This window comes from Canis lupus, chromosome 2 (assembly GCF_048164855.1).
Source record: "Canis lupus baileyi chromosome 2, mCanLup2.hap1, whole genome shotgun sequence".
In the NCBI taxonomy this organism is placed as follows: domain Eukaryota; kingdom Metazoa; phylum Chordata; class Mammalia; order Carnivora; family Canidae; genus Canis; species Canis lupus.
The window spans coordinates 55441885-55455809 of NC_132839.1; the positions used below are offsets into that span (position 1 = coordinate 55441885).

General features: G+C 42.7%; 2 protein-coding genes across 8 annotated transcripts in view; one reads left to right on the forward strand and one right to left on the reverse strand.

Moving 5' to 3' along the window:
• Positions 1–7750, reverse strand: part of SEC11A (SEC11 homolog A, signal peptidase complex subunit) — a 40232-nt gene extending 32482 nt beyond the window's left edge. Inside the window, exon 1 of one of the 5 annotated variants that reach the window (XM_072800810.1) lies at positions 7313–7750. In XM_072800810.1, coding sequence (XP_072656911.1) covers positions 7313–7363 — 51 coding nt within the window. In that variant the 5' untranslated portion in view covers positions 7364–7750. The remainder of the gene's footprint in view (positions 1–7312) is intronic. The other 4 variants (XM_072800821.1, XM_072800849.1, XM_072800838.1 and 1 more) reach the window with 4 other exon arrangements.
• The window catches only part of ZNF592 (zinc finger protein 592), a 77942-nt gene continuing 71617 nt past the window's right edge, over positions 7601–13925 (forward strand). Inside the window, exon 1 of one of the 3 annotated variants that reach the window (XM_072800796.1) lies at positions 7601–7804. The gene's annotated coding sequence lies outside the window, so the exon portion shown is untranslated. The remainder of the gene's footprint in view (positions 7805–13925) is intronic. The other 2 variants (XM_072800786.1, XM_072800746.1) reach the window with 2 other exon arrangements.

Sequence of the window (13925 nt, forward strand, 5' to 3'; positions counted from 1 at the left end):
AGCAGTTTGGCTGGACAGCCAAGGACTTGGAAGGGACATAATTGGAAAGCTGTAGACCAGAGGCTTGGGGAAGAGGTATGCTGAATGAGCTTTCCAAGTAGGTATTTAGAACGTAAAGATATCTGTGTTCCATATAAACGTTCACCAAAGAATTACCCCAGCAGAGGAGTATCTTGATACTTAGATAAAATTTCCTATTCTTTGGATATCGGCCTCTTTCCCTAGCTACCCTTGTCTTGCCCAATGGACTCATGATCTCAGTAGCTGTAGCAGCCAAGCTGAAGGTTAGCAACATAGATTTTTACTCATCAATTCGGTTCTAGCCAAAGATGAGTACCTAGCCTGCCAACTATAAAAAAATCGACAATGAAACCATTCCTGATACTGGTTCATTTCCATCGTGAGAGGAGCAGTAATTTCTCCCTACTAGAATATATTCCAGATATGGATCTGTCTTCCTTGTCCTTGATATTTCTGTCAAAACCACCATCCATGAACTTACAGAATGCCTTATTTTCTCATCATGGTATTCCATACAACATTGGCTGTGATCAGGGAACTTTTTTTATGGATAATTAAAGCTTAGCAATGGGTATTTGGATCATGAACCAACTGGTCTTACTATGTCTCCCATTATCTTGAAGCGGCGGGCCGGAAAGAATAGCGGAACAGCAGGCTAGTTACCAATCTACTGTCTCTGAGCTCCAAATCCATCCTTGTGTTACCCAAACAAATTCTCCTTTTCCAGCCACCTCAATGATATTAAGTTTTATTAATAAAAGGCATGGGAGGGCCACTACAAAGTGATGAAGGGGCTTCTCTTCCCAGTTCCATGTTTTTATTTCACACAGTAGCAAATGGATCAGTGTGAGGGTCTGGTAGTGCTCACTTCAGTGACCATCACAGCCTGGCTCCTGCCCACATGATCTCTGGCAAGTTTCTCAGCTCCCAACAGGCCATTGCTATGGACCAGCTCCAGCTCCAGCACACTGCCATGCAAAAGTCACTGCTATGGCAGATTACGTATTCCTGGAACCATACTCTCTCCAAAGAGGTCTGAATTTCAGGCTTGGGAAGGGGGTTGGAAAAAGGTATTTTCTATTATCTTTCCTTGTTTACTCTCATCCTAGAGGGTAGTAGCAGTTTTCTGCATATGCTATTTCTGAACCCCTTATGAGTGCTCTTTTACCCATTTTTAGTAGTTAAGCATCTTTTGCTAGTTAACAGGTTTTTTTTTTTTTTTTTTAAGATTTTATTTATCTATTCATGAGAGACACATAGAGAAGCAGAAACATAGGCAAAGGGAGAAGCAGGCTCCCTACAAGGAGCCCAATATGGGACTCAATCCCAGGGCCTGGGGATCAGGACTTGACCCAAAGGAAGACGCTCAACCACTGAGCCTCCCACGTGCCCCTAGTTAACAGTTTATTTATATTAAACTTTTCCCTCTTCAATTACTGGTATGGCTTCCATCTTCTGAGTGATACGGACGGCCTTTTGAGGATAGTTATAGCATCAGTTAGGCACCAGTAATACTTTTGGGGGTGGAGGGACACTTGGGTGGCTCAGCGGTTGAGCACCTGCCTTTGACCCAGGGCATGATCCTGGAGTCCCAGGATTGGGTTCCACATTGGGCTCCCTGCGTGGAACCTGCTTCTCCCTCTGCCTATGTCTCTGCCTCTCTCTCTCTCTGTTTGTGTGTGTCTCTCATGAATAAATAAATAAAATCTTTAAAAAAATTACTTTTGGGGTGGGGATAATAATATTTAATGCCTTCCAGTATGTAGTATATGCTCTGAATCAGCAATGAATATATGGGATTATTTCTTGTATAGGTAGGATTCACCAGTCTGGAATTAAAGGGTGAGAATGGCAGTCACCCCTCTCACTATTACCCCTAATAATCTGCTAGTGAAATTTCTGCTTTCTATTCTAACAACTTTGGATCGATGCTGCTGGCTTAGAAGTTTTCATTCCCAAAGGAGATATCCTTCCACCAGGGGGACACAATGGTTCCATTAAACTGAAGTTAAGACTACTATGGGCTCCGGTGAACCAAAAATTAACCCTATTCTTTAATAGGGGGTTATTTATTGGCAAAGGTGACTGATTTCAGAAAAAAACAGGGTTATTTCTAACATAATGAGGGAAATGAGTATAACTGGACTACAGAGAATTCTCTGAGGCCTCTCAGTGCTCTCATACCCTGTGATAGAAGTTAGTGAAAAATGAAACAATCCAATTCAGGCAGGACTACTCTGGACATTAACCCTTTAGTAATGAAGGTCTGGGTCGCTCCACCAGGCAAGAAACTATGATCAACTTAGGTTCTTGCTGAAAGCAGAAGAAATATGGAATGGTTAATGGAAGAAAGAATACAGCTCTAACACATGACCAATTACAGAAACAAAGGATAGCTATATATTAGACAAAAGCATAATTTTGCCTTTAATTTGGTTTGAAAAATTAGAGGAAGCGTGTATAGTTGCCGAGTTGACAAAGGGTAGACTACATCAGTTTTGTACTTTGCCAACTTGGCTAAGCTAGAACTAAGTGTCCCCAAGTCCCCCTCTCTGTAGGGTTCTGGGTTAAAGTTGGCCAAAAAAGGAAATGTGCCCAAGACCTGGAAGGTGAAAGGGAAGCAGCTGCTACTATGTTGAAGGTCACTGTGATTAGAGGTGGTGAGCAATAGCCATGAAGGGTCTGGCTATAACCCGGTGTGCCCTTGCTTTCTCCTGCCCATACCTAGCTCTTCTGGCTGAGTAACAGAACCTAGTAGTAGCAACAGCCATCCACAGACTTCATCTACTCTCCTTTGGTGTGGTCCCACTCCACCAACCAGACACAGAATCCAGCCCCAGATGCCATGGCAAGCTTGGATCTGCTCACCCATAACAGTGCTTCAGAAGAGCTGGTTAATGACATTTCTCTGATCCTCCATCTCTCAGTTTTAGGCTGTTCTCCAGCTTCTCTCACAATTGTATAAGATCCAATTCCTACAATAAATCCTTAATTCTACAATATTCATAGTGGTTCTGCTAAACTCTGACCGATAAACTATGTTTTTCAGATAAAGCTGTCTCTGTGTACAACGTATACTTAGATACCACACCTCATCTCGTTCCTTGAAGTCAGAAAAGACAACTCGTTCTCTTGAAGTCAGAAAAGACAACTCTACAACAATTTCTGTATAAGTAGAGCTCATCTTTATTGTTGTAGGCTTGTGCCATTTGGCCATGGGAATGAATAATCATACATGTTCATGGAGAGAATATTTTGAAAAAGAACCCCCCCCAAAACTAAGAAATATGAAGTATTTAGGAACTACTGCAGATAAATGCCTTAATCCTTATTATGGTGCTGTATTCTAGAGTTTGCTCAAACTTACACAGAACAAAGAATGATTTCTGGATGCTTGAGAATATGCTCATGGAGGTTAAGGTGTAGTTTATAATAAAATTTTACTTGTGATTTCCTTGTTTATATATTGGAGACTGATGTTAGTATTTCTACACTGAAACTTGGCAATTAATTACTGAATGCAGACATCCTGTCTGTAACATTTTCCAGGTCCTAAACAAGAATATTAGTTTTCAAAAATCTGGACATATCTGTCCTCTGTGCTGTACATACCCATTTGTTTGTAAATTAGCCCAAATATTCAAAGGCCCTTAAAAGCGATGTTTTTTTAATTTCCTAGCCTTTACATAGGATAAGATTTGTAAACTGATTCTGAAAAGCTTAAGAACTCAGTACTACAATTTTAGCTTTTACAAATCGAACCTTATTCTTTAAGAGATTTTACTTATTTATTTGACAGAGATACACACACAAGCAGGGGGAGCAGCAGGCAGAAGGAGAAGCAGGCTCCCTGCAGAGCAGGACCCTGAGATCATGATCTGAGCCAAAGGCAGATGCTTAACTGACTGAGCCACCCATGCACCCAAACATTTTTTAAAATGAAAGATAACTCTAAATACAGGCTTTTCTGAACACACGGGTCACTACAATGGGCATCAAAAAACTAACCTATAACTGGGAGTGCCTGGCTGGCTCAGTCAGGAGAGCATGTGACTCTTGATCTTGGGGTTTTAAGTTAGAGCTCCACATCGAGAGTAGAGATTACTTAAAAATAAAACTTTAAAAACAAAACAAAACAAACAGAAACTAACCTATAACTAGTGGTGTGCTAGAGTCAATTTGCTAAATTTTCAGGAGTTTTGCAAGCTGGTTGTTAAACAATGTTATTAAAAATTAGTACAATTACATTTAAAACAAAGGTAATAAATAACCTAAACTCATCAGTTCCTATTTTACTACAATTTATCATCATCTATGCTCAAGGATTTTTTTCTATTTTATCTATAAGGTGGAAATTAAAGTTGCACATTACCACCTCTCTTCCTAATGCTATATTCCATGATGTCATGTTAGTAGTGTGAAATCAGCCATGTTGGGTGTATTTGTACCACAGAAATAGGCAAACTAGATCAATCAGGGCTTTTGGGGTTAAAAAAGCCTCAGGAAAACAGTGAATCGGATATTCCAGTAAAGGAGCCATACTCCAAAGGGGAAAAGACAAATAAAATAGTATAAGGGCTAAAAGGACTGTAGAGATCACCTAATATCCTAGGATAGTCCACAAAGACTCAGAAAGAATACAAGGGGAGTTCTAAAGACAGTTAAGCACATGATCTTTGAATAGAACAATGCTCACAGAGACAGTGACATGAGATAGTTAAAGTAAACTGAGACAAGACTGAAATAGTGAGAAATGGCAGACTGTAAAATGACTGGGACTTACTACAAATGCCATTCTAAAGGTATGGACCATTACCTCTAATGTAATAAGGAGCTACTGAAGGTTTGAAGGCAGGAAAGAGGACTTTAATCTGGCAACAATGCATAGAATTCAGTAAAGGTAGTTAAACACTTTATTTTTGGAAACCATGAGGCTGACCAAAGAAATTGCATTACATATAATCAACAAAAGTCTTGAGTTTGGTGTTAAAAAATCAACTGAAACTCAAAGCTCCATAGAATACAAGCTCTGTGATTCCATGTATATAGAATGCAAGTCCGTCTATACTGACAAAAAGTAAATCAGTGGTTGCCAGGTGTCAGAGAAGAGATGAGCTACAAAGGAGCACAAGGGCTCTTGTAGGTGATAGAAATGTTGTTACCTTAAAAAAAATTAATTATTAGAGAGAGAGAGAGAGAGAGAGAACGCCCATATGTGTACATGAGTGGGGGTTAGGGGTAGAGGGAGAAGCAGACTCCCCACTGAGCAGGGAGCCTGATGCAGGGCTGGATCCCAGGACTCTGAGATCATGACCTGAGTCAAAGGCAGACATTTAACCTACTGAGCCACTCACGTGCCCCAAAATGTGCTGCTATCTTGAGATGGGTGCATAGAACTATGGAAACTTATTAGATGGTACACTTTAAATGGATGAAGCTCATTGTACTCAAGTATTCCCCTTCAACTTGATAAGAAAAAAGAATTACAACTCAAACAACTTAATCAGACATTTGATGTTATTTCAGCATAAATGGCAAAGTTATGCAAATAACAGCAGTTTTATTTATTTATTTTTTAAATTTTTATTCATTTATGATAGTCACAGAGAGAGAGAGAGAGAGAGAGAGAGAGAGGCAGAGACATAGGCAGAGGGAGAAGCGGGCTCCATGCACCGGGAGCCCAATGTGAGATTCGATCCCGGGTCTCCAGGATCGCGCCCTGGGCCAAAGGCAGGTGCTAAACCACTGCGCCACCCAGGGATCCCCCATAACAGCAGTTTTAGAAGAGCAGAACCAAACTTCTAGTTTCCTTCTTTCCTCTGATCAGCCCTCAGTATCTACAGTCACTGCCAATTCTTTTCCCCAGATGTCATGTACAGGTAAAATCTCATTTCATAACTTTCCCTCATCCCATGGCCATGCTACCTAATTCCTCCCGTCCGTTCCTAGCAACCTCTGGAAGGTTGCTCATTTTCTTCACCTGTATCATGGGAGTAACATTACCTACCTCATAGGTATTTAAAATAATTCACACACACAAGAGCTCAAAGTAGTTATTATTTGTCTTAGTCGTTTTCTACACTTATGCTGAGGCCGAGTCTGTCTCATTTATCTCTGCATTTCTCTCACTGTACCTAACATAAGTTACAATGAATAGTACGCCCAAAATAAGTATTTCTTCAGAGAAATGTCTGTAGCACCCAGAAATTCAGATATGAAGAAGACAACATCATACAACAAGTAAGAATCTGAAGTGTAACCATAAAGACACAAACGTTTCGTGCCATTTGAAAAGAATGATCAGTTATGACTGAAGAATTACGAAACGCGTCTAAGAGGTGACATTGAGCTAGGCCAAGTCTGAAGGAAAAGTGCACATCCACCTCCCTGCACGGTAATTGTAAATACTGTAAAATACAAGGCCAAGAGAAACATCTTCAATAGTGACATGTTAAATCATTAACGGTGAAATACTATAAACAGGCCCAAGGAGGCAAGCAACACTAGGCTCTCCACACACCCACTTCATGCGGAGGAGCTACCTTTTCTAATGACCGAATAATTACAACAGTGTTCCAGTACCATCTGGCATGTGGTCTACAAGTTCACGATGGAGTAAGGTTTAAGGACCAAATCCCAGGATCGGAATTTCAAGATCCCTGTGCCACTAACACTGGGCAGGAAATCCGAGGACTCCGAGGACTGCCACCTTCCCGCTAAGCGGACTCGGGGGGAAGTATGACTACTGTTCCAAGTCTGAACTCGGAGGTGGTCCCGGGAAAGGCACTGCGGCCTGCGGGGGCCCAGCTGCACTCAAAGGGTTGCTGTGGGCTGGGAGCGGCACAGCAGCTTCCATGGGGCCTACACTCGCCTTCCCGAGCATCCCAGAAGCCAGGGTAGCACTAATCTGCTAAACCGAGTCGCCGGAATCGGTCTGAGGTCGCCGCGATGGCAGAACACGCGAGTCTGCCGCCACCCCGAGTCTCAAAGGCTAAGCAACCCCAAGTCCCGCTGAGAAAGCGCCCTGCGGTTTCCATTTGCCCTCCTGCCTCGTGAGGAGGACTGGAAGGTGAAGAGGCGGCTTTCCGCAGCGGCCCTGGCAGGCCCGGACGCAGCCAGGGGCCGCACGGAGGGGGCGGACAAAGAGATCTCGGGCCACACGCTCCACAAAGCCGGGGAACAACGCGGGCGTCAAGCCCTCGCCCAGGCGGCCGCAGGTCCGCCGGGCCCCGCCGCCGCGACGTCAAAGGGTGCCCGGGGGCCCCGGGAGGCAGGGCGCGGCCAACCTCACCTGCCGCTTGTTCATTCGCCGCACATCGTCCAAAAAATCTAGAGACAGCATGGCGCGGCCGGTGAAGGAGGACACGGGCAGCGGAGAGGCGCGAAAGGACCGGCGGGCGGAACGGCTGGCGGACCGGCCGGGCTCGCACTGGACAGGACCCCGCCTCGCCCGCACTTCCGCTTCCGGGGCGGGAACCGGCGCTCCCGCCCCGCCCCCACCCCGTCCCCTGCGTCGCTGCGGAGGGCCGACAAAGGGACTCGCGACTCTCCTAATCAGGTCTCCCGGACTCGTCTCGCTGGGGGAGGGTACTCCCACGCCGGGCCTCGCCTGCCGAGAACCTGCCGGAGCCCCGGGTCCGGGTCCCGGCCCGGCCCTCGGCCCCCGGCGGAGGCGGTGACCCGGCTTCTCCCGGAGGCCGCCCTGCCACCTCCGGGAGGCGGGCCCTCGTGCGCGGCCGACCAATCGGAAACCAGTGTCAGGCGTCCCCGGCGGCTGCAGCAGGTCCGCGGTCGGGGTGTGGCGTTGGGTGTGTGGCCTGGCTTGGCTTCCCGGGCTGGGGCTGGTGTCCCGCGCTCCGGGAAGTGGCGCTCAGGTGGTTTCGTTAAGGGCTTTAGGGGTAAAGGTGGGGGATAAGAGAGCCGTTCGAAGCACTACCCGAGCTTCCCCGGACTTTCAGGGGCTCTGGGTGGAGGAGAGAACAAACCAAAGGCTGCTAGGGTGTGATGAGACCACCAGGGGTGCGGGGTGTCAGGAAGTCCCTGGGGCACCGAGCGTGACCTCGCTAAGGGCATCTGCCTCCTGCTTTTGTTACCTTGGGCGCCTGGATGCGACCCTCTTCTCGCTGCCCCTGACTCTGTTGCAAACAGCCTTTGCCTTGACTTACTAAAGCTGCTCATATGCACCTAGGACAAGAAGGACCAGATGTGATCTCTTACTATTATTTCCATCTTCTTCGAAATAGGAAGCATCTCACATTTGGGGGGAAGGATCTACCAAAACTTTGTGCCCAACTTTGCAATTCTTTACATGGAAAATGAACTCAAAGGGCACCTGGGTGGCTCAGTGGTTGAGCGTCTGCCTTTGGCTCAGGTCGTGATCCCGAGGTCCTGGGATTGAGCCCAGCATCAGGCTCCCCGCAGGGAGCCTGCTTCTCCCATTGCCTGTGTCTCGCCTCTGTGTCTCTCAAGAATAAATACATAAAATCTTTAAGAAAGAAAAGAAAATGATCTCAAAATAAAAAAAAAATATTTTGGAGGATGGCTATAATGAAAAAGATAATAAGTTTGGGGGAGGATAGAAGCCTCTAGGCTTCTGGTGGGAATGTGAAATGGGACAGCCATTTTGGAAAGTGGACTGGTAGTTCCTCAAAAGGTTAAACATAGAGCTATTATATTAACCATATTAACCAGCAATTCTCCATATTAACCAGCAATTCTCAGGGCTAGGTATATGTCCAAAAGAATTGAAAGCTTTATGGCCACACAAAAACTTGTAGGTGAATGTTTGTGTCAGTGTTTTCCATAAAAGCCGAAATGGACAAATAACCCGACTGTGCATTAACTGATGAAAGGATAAGCAAAATGCAGTATGGCTGTACAATGGTATATGATTTGTCAATTAAAATTAAGAGAAATGCATAACATAGATTGAACCTTGGTAACATTAAGCTTAGTGAAAAAAAGTCAGTCATAAAAGATCACATAATGTATGATTCCATTTATATAAAATGTCCAGGATAGGCAAATTGATAGAGATAGAATGAAGTGGTTGCCTAGGCCTGGAAGGGTTGGGAGAAATGGAGAGTGACTGCTACTGATTATAGGGGTTTCTTTTAAGGGGTGTTGAAAATAATGTTCTAAAATTGAGGTGATAATTGTACTACTTTGTGAATATACTAAAAAGCACTGAATTGTACACTTTATTTTTTTTAAGATTTTATTTATTCGTGAGAGACACAGAGGCATAGACATAGGCAGAGGGAGAAGCAGGCTCCCTGTGGGGACCCCGATCCAATACTGGATTCCAGGACCCCAGGATCATGCCCTGAGCTAAAGGCAGTTGCTCAACACTGAGCCACCCAGGTGCCCTGAATTGTACACTTTAAATCGGTGAACTGTATAGTATACAACTTATATCACAATAAGCTGTCATGAAAAAGAAAAAGAAGGAAAAAGGGGCGCCTGGGTGGCTCAGTTGGTTGAGTTGACCTTTGGCTCAGGTCATGATCCCGGGGTCCTGGGATGGAGCCCCATGGCAGGTTCTCTGCTGAGCAGGGAGCCTGCTTCTCCGTCTCCTTCTGGGCTCCCCCTGCTTTTCCTCTCTCAAATAAATACTAAAAAAAAATTTTTTTTTTTTTAAAGAAAAGAGGGCAGTCCAGGTGGCTCAGCAGTTTAGCACCACCTTCAGCCTGTGCTGTGATCCTAGAGACCCAGTATCGAGTCCTGAGTCAGGCTCCCTGCATGGAATGGAGCCTGCTTCTCCCTCTGCCTGTGTCTCTGCCTCTCTCTCTGTGTCTCTCATGAATAAGTGAATAAAATCTTTAAAAAAGAAAGAAAAAAGAAAAGAAAGAAAAAACATTGATGTCTTGTTCACTGTTAAATTTCCAGTGGTGAACACACAACTTGGCATATATTAGGTACCCAATAAATATTTGTTGAATTTAAAATGTGTGTATGTGTATATGTGTGGTGATCTCCAATTGCTGCCCATAGGCACCTCATACTGAGTTGAAAAATGAATTCCTGATTTTTCCAAATGAGGAAGGCCTGTGGAGGAAAATACACATAAACTCCATGAGGGCAGGGACCATGTCCATCCCTCTGTCCCCAGCTCTCATAATAGTGCCAAACTCATAGCAAACACTCAATAAGTATTTGTTAATAAATGTTGACTGTGGATTCTAACCTAAATTCTGGCTGATAGAGTGTTTGGCCTATGCTTGCTAATGTTAAATTCAAATCTAAAGATGAGGTTCCATAACCATTTAGATAGGTATGAGCCTCAGTCAGTCTTCATATTGTGAAGAAAAGAGCCCTAAGAGAGGCATGAAGTTCCGGGGGCTTCAGATGTAGCAAGAGTCAAGTAGTTGGGGATGTTCAAAGAGGCTTCAGAAGGCAGAGAACATGTGATATACAGGTAAAATTTATTTGATATGTGGATCAAGTTGGCAGGTGAAAAGGATATCAATGGAGAGAATTGTAGCAATAAAAGTATAGGGGCAGAAAACTGGAAAAGATATTTGGGAAATCCAATTTGATTCTCCAACTTTGCCCATAGCTTAAGGAACAGGGCTAGTTGGGTCTGTAGGTGTTCTTTTGTCACTGAGGAAATTTGAGGAAGCCTAAGATGTCATTTGTTGGATTTACATAATTTCTCCTTATGGCCACATTCAGGTACTGCTCTACATCTGTAATTTTATATGCCCATAAGCCAGTTTCTAATAGTTACTTCTTTCTTATTCCTCTGTATATTTTAAATTATACAAATAATACATGAGCACATTCTTATCATGAAAGATTAAAACAAGACAAGCAATCCAGAGCTTCTAGGTATATACCTAAAAGAATTGAAAGCAGCGTCTTAGGGGCATCTGGCTGGCTCAGAAGAGCAAGCAAACTCTTGATCTCAGGGTCATGAATTTGAACCCTGTGTTGAGTGTAGATATTACTTAAGTAAATACTTAAAAAAATAAAAAGGATGGTCTTAAGGAAATAATTGCACATCCATGTTCATAGCAGGGTTATTCACAATATCCAAAAGGTGGAAGTAACCGAACTGTCCATCAATGAATGAATGAAAAGGAACACCTGGGTGGCTCAGTGGTTGAGCATTTATCTTTGGCTCAGGGCGTGATCCTGGAGTCCCAGGATCAAGTCCCACATCGGGCTCCCTGCATGAAGCCTGCTTCTCCCTCTGCCTGTGTCTCTGCCTCTCTCTGTGTCTCTCATGAATAAATAAATAAATCTTTTTTAAAAAAAATGAATGAATGAACAAAATGTGACAGAAACCATGGAATAGTATTCAATCTTCAAAAGAAATGAACTTTTTAAGGAAGATTTTATTTTACTTATTAAAAAGAGAGCACAAGCAGGGGGAGGGGCAGAGGGAGAGGGAGGAGCAGACTCCCCACTGAACAGGGAGCATGATGTAGGGCTGGATCCCAGGACCCCAAGATCAGGACCTGAGCTGAAGACAGACACTTAACTGACCGAACCACCCAGGCGCCCCAAGAAATGAAGTTCTGATAAATGCTACTACATGAACGAACCTTGAAGATGTTATACTAAGTGAAATAAGCCAGATACAAAAGGTCAAATAATGTAAGGGCACCACTCATATGAGATACCGAGAATAGTCAAATTCATAGAGACAGGAAGTAGAATAGTACTGGGGGTTTGAGAAGAAGAAAATGGGAAGTTCTTGTTTAATTGGTATAGAGCTTCAGCTTTTCCAGATGATAGAGTTCTGGAGATGGGTTGCACAACAATGTGAATATACTTAACACCACAGAACTCAGCACTGAAAGACAGTTAAGATAGGAACAGTCTCTGTTTTGTTGTCCTGCCCACCGCTTCCCTGCAGTGTATTCAGTAAGCTATTTCCTTTTTTTTTTTTTTTAAAGATAGTTAAGATGGTAAGTTTTGTTTGTGTTATGTGTGTGTGACCACAATTTGAAATAAAAAAGATGGGCATATAGAGAGTAGAATATGAAAGTTCCCATTGTTCTCTTAGTCTCTCCCCTCCTTGGGCTGTACACCTCTTTTAACAGTTTTTTCTCCTAATGCTTTCTTCCTATGTACTTAAAATTTACACTCACTTTTTTAAAAAATATTTTATTTATTTATTTATTTATTTATTTATTTATTTATTTATTTATTTATTTATTTATTTGAAATAGAGCACAAGCAGTGGGGCAGGGGAAGGGGAGGGAGAAACAGGCTTCCTGTGGAGCAGGGAGCCCAATGTGGGGCTCAATCCTAGGACCCTGGGATCATGACTTGAGCCAAAGGCAGATGCTTAACTGACTCACTTTTTTATGTAAGTGGAGTCACACTGTACATTTCCTGTCAGTTTTTGCTCTTCATTCATATACCTTTTTCCATTCCAGTAAGTCCTCTGGTCACATGACTATAATTTTTCTCCCAGTCTATCACCCTTCTTCCAACACATGATCTCTGGACCGGTGACCTCTCAAGTTGTCTACAGGCTATTTTATTAGAGTCAGAAGCTTTATTCACACCTACTTCACAAATTTTAGATTTCAGATTAAATATGATTTTCTCAGAAATCATGTTATACCCTTAATAGTCATTTTGCTCATAAGGTGTTGGTTATGTTGGCTCTATATTTTATCTCAGCTGAAGTTTAATTAGTAGGGTGTAGTTAATCTAAACTAATGTGTTGTTTTACTATATGTGTTATTGTTTGTATGTTCAATGTGAAATTTCATTTGTTACATTTTATCTTAGATTCACAAAAATAGATCAATAATTCAATTAGTTAGTTGAAAGTTAATTAAATCAGGATGCTGAATATGTTCTTTTCTTTTTTCTTTCTTTTTTTTTTTTTTTTTTGCTGAATATTTTCAAACTTAGAAAAAAAAGTTGCAAGGGAACATTGGCCAGGAGTCCAGCACAGATAACAATAGAGTATGACTCTGACTGTGCTGAGGCGGGGCAATCCACAAGCATGATGAATTATGAGAGCAGCTGAAAAAGAAAAGGCCTAATATGAAATACAATGAGCCTCTAGGACATATGTTTTATTAAACTGGTAATCTATTTTCTCCTGGTTCCAGTACATTAGGTTATGAAACTTGGCCAAATGGTGGCAGAAAGCCAATGAAGCCTTAGTGCCATTTTTAAAAGTTCCGTGGCCAATAGATAGTCAAAACAAATTTTTCTAGAGGGAGATGAGCCCACAAAATAATGTTTCCTAAAAAGACATTGATAATATTCACCCCTAAAGATACGAGAAGGGGTCAAAACTATAGAGACATCCTTTAAATTTGCACTTTTCAAAGCCAAAACAGTGACAGGTCATATTCTTGACAAGAATAAATCATAAATTTTTAAATCAATCATAACATTAATGATAAATATGCCCAGTAAGAAAGCTAAATAAGTTTTTGGCAAAATTCCTTTATCAAAAGATATATTTTTTTAAGATTTTATTTATTTATTCCTGAGAGACACAGAGAGAAGCAGAGACATAGAGGGAGAAGCAGGCTCCCCACCGGGAGCCCAATGTGGACTTCAATCCTTGGACTGGGATCACACCCTGAGCCAAAGGCAGACGCTCAACTGCTGAGCCACCCAGGCATCCCAAAAGATATTGTTAAAAAAATAAAAGATACTGTTGAACATTGCATAGAATCAATGGCATACAAAGTGGATGAGCACATTGTTTGGAGTTGTCGGGGGCTGCTGGAGAAAGTCATCCAATCATGCTGGGCCCTGGAAACCCATCTCACCACTTTCCCTTCATTTTCATTGATCTGATGAATTAGTTGCCTATTTTTGCATAACAAATTACCCCCAAACATAGAAAATTAATACAACAAACATTATCTCACAATGTTTATGGGCCAGAAATTTGGGACCATCATAGCTGGGTGGCTTGG